Genomic DNA, 10,916 nt, shown 5'->3' on the forward strand with positions numbered 1-10,916 from the left:
TTGACAACATTAGTTCACAGTTGATTCAGACTGCAGTAGAGCGAGAGAGAGCAAGACGTCCAGCAGGCAGAAGCAAGGCTGAAAGTATTACATCACGGTTTCTCTGTTTCATTCTTTTGAGCTCTCCATCTTTGTCTGTTCACAATAAATAAAACTAATTGCTATGATAAGGGAACTTTTAAAAGGCAACCTTCAAATCGTTTTGTGGTGTCGGCAGGTGCGTCTCTAACCGAGAGTTTTTCATGTCGTTGCTCTCTTGAAATTAAACTACTGCATTTGCGGGGACACTAATAGTGAGAAGTTTCAGGACTTTGATTTAAGAAGCTATACAGTAAAAAGTCCTAACACTACAAAAGCCAAAGGCAGTTTGAAGGTATGGAAATTTCATTTAAAACAAACAAACAAACAAACAAACAAAAAAAACGCTCACTTGCCATACTTGCACTGCATAACTTTCCTAAAAATCATTACATGAGGGAAGCAGCAACATCCATCTGAACAAGCCTGCATCCTTTCCTCATCACCATATGCTCTGCTGCGTGTGCCAATGAGAGGCGTGGAGCTAAAACTGGACTCGGTGCAGTTGGTTTACTGAATGAGGTCAGGTAAGTTGCTCCTCATGTACGTTTTTCCATCTATGCATGAACTTCGCACTGATCCCCCCCTCTGCTGTTGCACCATGTGTCATAATGCATACGGTTCCAGTTACCATTCCCGTCTCATTCTTTACTTCCCTGCAGACTGCAGAGGAACAACAGCAACTCTTGTTTGTCTGTGTATGTCTCTGTGACATTAATGCTTTAAGGCATCCATTTGGTTGCTTCTTTATTACAGTCTCAGGACAATGAAACATGTAATTAGAATGTTTTCAGTGCTGCCATAATCCCATAAAGTTCTAAATGGTTTAAAGTGCTAGATAAAGATGTCCAGACTAGCATGCAATTAGTGTGTTCTAAGCTTTGACTTTGTTTTCTTTTTTTTCCCCCTGTTTTCTTAAATTGAATCTCCAAGATTGGAAAACTGTGACAACCTACGGACCTTACCAGAAGCTATTCAGACTTTTAAGTGGAAACGGGTGTTTTGGTCAGACGATGTCGAGATTGTTCTAACACCAACATTTTAAGGCGGAGGAATATGTGAATCAGTATGTGGGAAGAAGAAACCAATGCTCACCAATTCCAAAATTAAACATCCGTGATGACCAGCTCCCTCCACAGACACAGATCTAATTGAAAACCTGTGAAGTAAAGAGAGCCTAAGACAGGACTCACTCTTTTTTTTTAATTTGTTTGTTTCGAGATCATCCACAAAGGAAGGCATTTTACACTTCTTTACCAGTGTGTCCATAAAGTGTAAGGCGGCACGTGAATGCAGAGATGTGTTGATGGAATCAAAAGGATCTCTGTTGATAGTGGAGGTGAGATCACACATTCCACCAGCCAAACAAAGTGCCAGTGACGGTGAGAATCCATCACATTCCTACACCCTCTGCCGCCTCGCTCCCTGTTGCTCTCCGGCTCTTTCTTCCTCTCTCTGGAGACCCACCATCACAGGCTGAACTGGAACAGCTGTCACGCCACGGCTCCCTCCTACTCTCTCGCTCATATGCTTTTATATATAGACATGAAGCGCGCCATGGGTGATGTAATATCCTCTAAGTGGGCACTTAGAGACCATGATATTGTGCGGCTGTTTCTAAGGGTCAAGCAGCATCGACGCTTGGCATTAAAGCATGCGGAGCCGAATTGGTCGTGTTGGTAGCCACCTGCGAAAATCACTCAGTCGTGGAAATTTTGTCATATCTGAGAGTAATGTTTTATTTTACTTCTGTAGGCTAGTTACTATAAAGTTACACTGATTTTAGAATAAAGTAAATTGTGAATTCGGGGAATTAGAAAAAATATCTCATCTGATTTAGCAGACTTTTTGTTTTCTGGAGATGCTTTTTATTTGTTTTATTTCATCAGGAGTGTTTACTTGTCTGCTGTACAGCAGGCGGCTTGTAATTTGTGAAAAAAAAAAAGTATTATCTTCTCTTTAAATGAAGCTGGATATTTACATCCACTTTCTAAAAAGACAAAAAAACATATTTTCCTCACTGCTTAACATTACATGAGTGTAAATGTTTCCCATTTTTAGGACGGTTAGTACTACCAAAAAATCTTTGTAATTGCGAAGTAACTTAATAATCACAGAGAGTTTTTGCTACAGCTTTGTCTAGATTGAGAAAAAAATCACATACATTTATTATTTGTTAGGACATTTTCTGAATTTTTTTTCACAAGCTTCTACAGGTTTACTAAAAATTTGTTCCATTCCTTCAGACAGAACAGATGTGACAGAGATTTGTCTTCCTTGCTCACACACATAATTTAGTAAATGGAAATAGTTTTGGTTGTCCTGATCTCTATAGGAAATGTTTATCCTGACTTTATATATAGAGGTTAGAGTTGGGTATATGTCCTTTATACTGTACCTGTAAAACAAGATGGCGTTCATATTTAATAACCATGCTTGTTATCCAAACCAGTCGTTTTCTGTAGGTTTCTGCTGCGAGCTGATTCTGCAACCCTCTCTTTCCTCCATGCTAAACTGCAGGACTCAGCAATATACCAGGCTGTCTATTACATCACAAAGGACCATACTTTGTAAGCATATTTTATTGCTCTTTAGGAAAAAAAAAATCACTTACCTTCAAGGTTGGCTGAAAGATCTGAGATACTTTTCCATTTAGGTGGAGTCATCATTTCCCAGCGTGAAGCCACAGTGATTTGTGACTTGGTAAAGAGCAAACTGAGCCACAGTGCTGAGCTAAATGAAAACACAAAGTGAACAATGAACAATGTCAGCTTTATGCACCACTATGAATAATTATGTTTTATTTCACTTAATAACAGAATGGCTAAGGCACAGAAAATTACCTAACACACAAAAGAATCAGTAGAAACTAATCTTGGACAACTACAGAAAACCACATCAGCCTTAAATAACATTTCAAACTATTTTGCTCGATTGATTTTTCTGAGTACATTTCTCCACAGTGTTGTAGTAGATTATATTTATGTTGCTATATCCCAATAAGGTAAACAAGCCTTCTGCAAAGTTTGTCTGTTTCCACTTACATTTTTCAGAAAGTGTCATGCTTTTTTTTTTTTTTTTCTTTTTTTGCCTTTGTTGCTATAGGTAAGACAGCAGTTGTTGATATGGAGTTGACAGTCACATCCTGTAAGAAGTTTGAGCAAATTCAATCTAAGTAAATAAATAAATCCTTATAAATACATAAACAGGAACCTAGACATCTCTCCCATCTGCATATGATGTACACAGCCATATGTTACTGTACCGGCTCTGACCCAGCAGTGCATGAACTGTTTTGAGGTGAAACCTGGTATCTGTCATCAGTAACTTCATACTCAAGACTTTGAATCGAGACAAACAAATCAAAACTTTGAATCTGGATTTTTTAATTTTTTTTTTATTAGGCTTTAATTGAAACATTAATTAACCAACCAACCATGATCATAAATGACCTTGTGGATGTTTTGCTTAGGGAATAAGGCAGTGTGGTGACAGTAACTTCAATGTTAATGTCACATTGTCCACCTATCTGTGTAGAGCATGTATTGCTTTTCATGTAAGATTTTCTCTTCACAGTTTTTATCAAGCATTTTGACAGGAATGATTCCTAAGGAAAAAGTTCTTGTCAAACTTTTATTTAAACAGTTTTCAAATAAAACTAATCAAATATCTTCATCTGTTCTCTTTTGGAGTCTTAAACCTATAATTGTACAAGGGTGCAAAAAAATCAAACATGCAGCGTAAAACACACACACAGCTGCTTTTTCTCCGTAACGGTCTGCAGTTTAACAAGTCTCCTTTGTGTAGATTTTGTCAGAGGGGTTTTACATGCAGCTGCTTTTGTGCGCTAAGTGTATGTATGTGTGCGTGCGTGTGTTTGCGTGTGTGTGTAGATGCAAGAATTACAGCTGGAACAAGACTCCAGTTGTTGACCGCAATCGAACGCACACAGTCACACACGCTTTCCATGAAAAATATCCTTTTGGTGACTCACTGAGTGACTGCAGTAGAATCATAAACATGAGGCTGTTTGTGCACTGGTTTGTGTGCGTGTGTGTGTGTGTGTGTGTGTGTGTGTATGCTTTGCATAATGCGTTGGTAAAGAAGCATTAGAGAAAGACTGACTTTCCCAGCTCCTTCTGTTTTTTTTTCTTCTCTTTGCTTCCCTCTAAGTGAGCTTTAATTACACTTAAAGTGCTGTTGCTAGGTACAAAATAATGGCTTCGATGGTGTGAAATTCTTTCCATTCTTTCCTTTAACATTGAAGAACAGTGAAGTATTTAGCAGCAGTGAAAGACCAACAAAGTGATGTTAAAGCAATAGGACACTATAGAAGAAGAGGATCAGAACTAAAGAGAACTGGCATGAACTCATGGCGCATTCGATTTGTAGTCGGAAGTCAAACTGTCTGAGCCCCAAACCAGGACAATTGATAGAAGACACAATAAAGTGGACGTTTTGCCTTGGAAAGCCAGAGGTCTTTGACCAGTTTTCAGAGTTAAAACAAATCATATGTGGCCGCCTGATGTCCCACTAGCCAGCAGTTTGTAACGGCTGTTGCCATTTTCCCTTGCTTTTCTTGACGAAATACCTTGCAAAAACATCATTCTTAGAGTTAAGTTAAAAATTCATGTACAAAAATGTCTGTTTATTGACAGCTTAGGAGTAAAATTAACGTTATCATTGTTGTTATAATCACCTTCATTGGTACAGATTGTATTTACAAAGGGGTTTGTAAGAACTCCGAGTTTACATAATGATATATAATCTTAGAGGAAATAAAACAAGTGATAAGTGAAACAGCATGTATGTGTATTTACACGAAGAAAAGGACGAAAGAGGGAAAGCAGCTCGTGATATTATAAACATGCTGATTCTGTTTCACAGCACAGTAGCTGACTACTCTGACTGTATGGTTGTTCATTGCATTCATCAGAGGCAGTCTGGGTCTGTAGCGGCTGGTTTTTGAAAATAGTGCTCTGTAGCGCCGATCTGAAGGTAGAAGTCTAATCAGTTTATATCCAGAATGTGTGTGGTCTGCACATATGTTTGCATACCTTAATATCAGTGTTCATTTCAGCAGTAGTAGAGTGTTTGGAGAAAGTATCTTTAGTGCTGCATCAGTGCAACTCTTGTAGAATACAAAAATGTCGCCTCACCTGTTCGTAACCCTTTACTTGTTAAGTTTGGACTTTTTAGGATTACATTTTACGAGATCAAGAAGATTTATGAGATCTCTATTAAATTCACTTTTTTTCTCAGCTTGGTACGGCTTTTCAAATGTCAGCAGTTTCAACATGGTGCTGGGTCTTTATGAACACCCATTACCACAGTTAAAAAGTTTGTGGTGCACTCAGTAGCTAAACAGCCAGATATTTTCCCAAATCAGCACACCATTGTTAAAGGAGCACTTTAACAATAGCATTAGTGCGTACTGTTGGGAATGTTATCTCTGTAAAGATGCACAACAACAATACACGTTTCAGATTACGTCTTCCCGGAGTAGAATGGCTGCATCTGAATAATACCGTGTAATAAATTGTTTTGGTCTAAAATATATTGGAATTCTGTAATAAGAAGATAAACCAGGAAATTATAGGAAATGAACTGGAACTGAACAAATAAGTCCAAGAAAAGACGTTGCAGCGGCGTATTGTTGGGATATTTATATCTAACTTTACAACAGAGAGCCCTAAATAACTTTATCAAAATCCCCAGTGTGCAAACGCACAAAACGCACACTTATAAAACGACATGAATCGGAGCATGGTGGAGCCCAGGCAGGGTTTGCTTGGGTAAAATAGGAGTGGGCAGCACAAGGCCCATCATTGTGGGATTCAGCTGCAGACTGGCAACAATTCAAACAAACACACTGAGGGGCTGGCGTTATTGCAAACAGTTATGCCCAGGCACACAGGCAACTCTATAGAGAAAGAAAAAAACAACAACACAAACAAACAAATGTAGAGATATGATGCAGATTAGTGTCGACACAAAAAAGAACAAAGTCCCCGAAATGAAATATGGATTCATCTGAGTTTCTAATTGTTAGATAAATTCAGTGTGTGTAATCCGGAAACACTTGAGTTACTATTTAACCATGCCTGTTTGCCTCAAACAAACTCTCCGGTCTTGTGTTACGTTTTATGAGATGCATTATGTGGTTGGGGCCTGTGGGTCTGAATATTGACTGAAAACTCATCTCACAAACAGACGGCGGATAATGAATCAGTCAGGCCTACACTGAGTTAGAGCACTGATCATTCCCATCTAGGTTTGTGTCGTTTAGCAGACACTTTTTTATCAAAAGTAATTTACAAGTGTGGAGCAGCACTCAAGGTTTGGTCTGTGCAAATGTTTAAATTTTGTTTAATAAATGGAGTTTGAGTCCTTTTATGAGCCAATGAGTGACTTAATTAGCACACTCGTTTTCCTTTTGATTAGCTTCCAATGGGAGTCATTAAAGTTTCATGCATTCAAATCTAATACAGCATTCAGGTTTAAAAAGAAATAAATTTGGTTTTTAGATATGGTATTACACTGCAACATCAGAACACCATTAAATTTGGATCGGCTGGCAGCGCTGTTTGTGAGTGACCGTGTTGCTCTTGCTCATGTCACTCCTCTGGCTGAAACCATCTCAACAAGCAGCGTAAGAAAGAAACCCTTGATTTCCTCACCAATAAATCTATTGTTTTTTGATCAAGTTTTGCCGAAAACAAAGGTCAGCCGGTGCTGTGCTTCCCATGAAATATTGCTGCAACCTGGAGAGACACTCCACTCCTCTGATTTACATATGCTGTGAGAACAAAGGAAGTGATGAAGTTTTAAAGGATGTAGCAGGATTTACAGGGGTATTTTTATTTTTTTTTAACAATAGACGCACTGGGTCTTATAAATCCAACTTCGGAATGAAGCACAATGAGATGAGATTTGATATATCCACAGAGAGTTCTGTGCCAGCTGTAAATTATCGCCCAGGATGTCAGGTTCAGTGATTTGCAGCAACAACCAATCCCCTTCCGGTTTTCTCACTCGTTGACGATACTCCCTGAAAACAATGACGACGTTTTCTTCTCCATAGTAGGCTGGAAGCTGTCGGTGGAGGTGCAGAAACCTGCCACTAATGTAGGGTTGCTCTACGGATTGGCAGATGTGACGTGAGAGGATTCATGGAAAAAAAAAAAAAAGCTGTTGAGTACGAAGGCGGCACTGCCATCAGAATTTCTTTCAACTCAAATGAGGTTTCTCAAATTTAGCATGGCCCAGTGATTCGATGACCCGTTTCTAACAGGTTTGACTAATGTGGCTGGAATGAAATGGGGTGATTTCTTGTCTTATTCTGCCATTAAAAAAAAAAAATAAAAAAATCACTTATGTAATTTACTATGAGTAGCTGAAGTAATAATTAATTCATTTGTTAATGGACTGAGATAATTTAGTACTCCAGACACATGTGAAAGTCATTCTCCAAAAAACATAAAATAAAAATGTCCTTCTGTATGTATGTAACCAGATGACAGGGTGGCGTATGAAGGTGCCATTTAGGCGGCACTGGTATAAATGCTACAATGTCTAATTGTTCTCTTTTAGGTGGTTATATTTGGCACATTGTTCACAGTTTGCTTTCTCACTGGTTCGTTTTGTTTAACCAAATGCAGTTGAAAATAGAGTCGAAGCCGCTGCGATGTGATTTACTGTCGCATCGGCTCGTGTGCGGTTATCCGACCGTGGTTTGAACTTCTCAGCCTGTTATGTGACTGTTGCGGGTTTGGCTTACATGACGGCACAAAAAAAAAATTAGATGGAACAATTACATCTGAGCGAGAGCTGTGCTGCAGACATAAAGTGGTTGACTTTAGTTTCACTCTTTGACTTTTCAAACTTTTAATGAAGAGCCGCCCCTGGGAGAACACAATCAGACTTTCATGAGATCAATTTATGTATGAAATATCAGAGCCCTCCTGAGTGCTCTAGGCGTAGATTAGATAATAATAATAATAATTAAAAAAAAGTCCTCCTCTGGAACATAAATTGGAACATATAAAAAGTAAAAACTGATTGACCATAACAATCAACTTCTTTACGGAACAAACTTTTCATTTGGTGTTAATTTTATTGCTGTGGTCTTTCTATTACGTGAATGAGCATAAAGCTGTAATTACAGCTAATATTTAGCAGTACATCAGTTGTTTACCCATCAGTTATCGAGCTGTGGTGGAGCGGTTAGTTTTGTTTTGTTTTGGTTCTGTTTTTTTCTGGTCTGGGGTTTGCTGTCTTTGGGGTTGTTTTTCTTAAAATTTATTCTTCATAATGTATAAGCCTGAGCGTGATCTTCCCTGGGCAACAGAGTGTCTTCAGTCAGAGGCTTTTCCAGAACCGCTGTGAGACTGACTGTTGCAGGAGATCCTTAATGCCTTATGCATCTACACTGACTCATTCAAGAAATTTCTATGAGCTGGAGCAATGCTTAATTTTCCTTTGAGATTAATAAAGTATTTTTGTCTTAAAGTGAATTGACAAAAATCCCTGAATTGGCTCTGATGACAGATTAACTGGTCAAATAATGGCTTGTGAATTAAATGTCCCATTTTTATGAATGATCAGTGTCTCTTTTGACACTCCTGTAATTTTGCTTGTAATGCATTTCGAGAGTAATTATTAAAACAAATTATTTTGCCAAAGAGATATGTATTTCTTTCTTAATCTAAAGTGAGGTAAAGTGTATTATTTTTCTATTCCTTAAGATTTTAAGCAGTTTTTATACTCACTAGCTAGCTATAACTTTTTCTCATTCCCCTTCTCCTCAGGTGGCGAAGGATGTCTCCATCCGAATCCATAGCCAGCTGGACAGCGTGGAGAAGAAGAGGAGTCGGCTGGAGCAGGAGAACGAAGAGCTCCGAGTCCGGCTGCAGGACCTGGAGGTCGCCAAACAAGTCCTGCAGCAGGAGCTGGACAAGGTCAGATTAAAAGGTTTCCACTGGTCCAGAACAAAAACTGCTGTTTTGTGATGGACCCCCGTTTATATGCATGCAGGCGATCTGATGCTCCACCAAGTGTTTTGATAAAGAACAGATTTGAGCTGCTGAGCTATTTATAGGACATTTCCTGTTAAGATGCATCATACGGCTACAGTCCAACATCTATTTGAGGTCTGATCTAAACATTTTATTTAAACACTCAGCTCAGGAGGATCCTGATTTATCCTCCCATTCACTTAGGTCTCTGAAAACTATGCTTGTTGTGCCTATTTTGTCTCGGAGCCTCAGGGGATTCTGTCTCTGATCGCGTCTTGTGTTCATTTCATCTCTGCCTCTCTGCCATCGCTCGGGGGAGTTTTTTACTTAGCCAAGTGTGTCCAGGAAAACACTGCATTGAAAACTAAAGTGGCAACTTGGATGTCGAAGCAAGGCAAAGTGAAGATGAACAAAACCCAATTGATGTCACGCTCCGCTTGATAGGATTTATTCTGCCAGACTTCCTGCTTTTGTTTCTGATCAGTCTGAAATTTTCAGACTGAAGACAATTTGTTGCCATGTTCTTTTTCTCATGCTTTTTTTTTCTGCTCAGTGTCCCTTTTCCACAATCTGTGCTGGCCTGATGGCCCTCGCTGAGGCCCCCCGATGTGGGTCAGAATTGGATGGTTGGGTTTCTGGCAGCTGATCTGGGTTTGGCTGCTTTTGTCTGGGTGAACTGTGTGTTCCCACAATGCATTCATAAAGTTTCTTCTTGTTTATGGATGTAGGGCAGCCAAGAGGGATGTACAACACACACATGCCTTCATTTGATATCTACCTTTGGCAATTTTGACTATATTTTCATTGCAGACATTTTCACCCCCTCACCCTTACTGCATTGGTCACTTATTAGCAGAATTTAGTATCTTCTATTGATTATGGAAAGAAGCCAGAGGTGCTTTGCCCAAACTCTTAAGCTAATTCAACAGCATTTTTCAGTGTGGCTCCAGCCAACAGTGAACTGACAAAGCTTCCAGAAACAGGTCTCCTTCCATTTCATAAAGCCAGTACTTTTTCTTTGAACGTTGTAAAATGTTATTAATTTGCCTTTCGGCTGCTTTTGATGTGCTTCTCTCAAGACAAATAGCTGATACTCTGAATTGGATCCATATGCTTTTACTTTTATTGCTGAGTTTCACCAACATGTGTAAACTAGTTGTCATGGTTTAATCTTTGTTTTTAAAAGCATTTAGTTTGTGCAGAATAAAGCTGTTTTAGATATTTTATGAGAGCGTTCACATTTAAATCCCTAACCAAAGCAATGCGATATTGCATTGCCTTAGGTCCTCACTATAGTACTTATCTAAAGCTGTCCATGCACATTAAGCAGCTTCATCAAAGCCAATGTGCTCTGGTTATTTTCGTCTTGTCGTGTCTTTTTGTTGACTAACTAAATGACTGATTTGCTGGAGTATTTTCTGGCTCTTAGCTCACGGTGTGTGACTAGGCCGTTTCATTCCACACGTCTGTTTATTGTCTGTTGAGCAAACGTCCAAAATCCCTTCTAAGAAGGAGCCTCTCACCCTCCTTGCCCTGAAAAATGATGATTCAGAGTTTGTGTTCAGGCTCATCTGCAGTGGAAATTCTCACTCATCCGTTTTTCACCATTTGGACACACAGTGCAGCTACCGTGCTCTGCAAGAAGCGTTCACATCTTTTTCCTCATCGGAAACCTCAAATGTCGGTGTATTTTGTTGGGACCTCGTGTGACAGAGCAACACGGGTGTTGCATAACTGAATCAGAAGAAAAAATACACATAGTTCAAAGTGTTTCTTTGATTTGTTCTGAGATTTTTTAGTCAAATTGTTTTTTTGTTTTTG

At 39.1% G+C, this 10,916-nt stretch overlaps 1 protein-coding gene across 1 annotated transcript in view; it reads left to right on the forward strand.

The window, feature by feature from the left end:
- LOC103154011 (microtubule cross-linking factor 1-like) overlaps positions 1-9,920 on the forward strand; it is a 32,669-nt gene extending 22,749 nt beyond the window's left edge. Inside the window, exon 4 of the mRNA XM_007575140.2 lies at positions 8,889-9,920. Within this exon, the coding sequence (XP_007575202.1) occupies positions 8,889-9,089 (201 nt within the window). The 3' untranslated portion in view covers positions 9,090-9,920. The remainder of the gene's footprint in view (positions 1-8,888) is intronic.
- Positions 9,921-10,916: the final 996 nt, after the last annotated feature.

Source organism: Poecilia formosa, unplaced genomic scaffold (assembly GCF_000485575.1).
Source record: "Poecilia formosa unplaced genomic scaffold, Poecilia_formosa-5.1.2 Scaffold370, whole genome shotgun sequence".
Lineage (NCBI taxonomy): Eukaryota > Metazoa > Chordata > Actinopteri > Cyprinodontiformes > Poeciliidae > Poecilia > Poecilia formosa.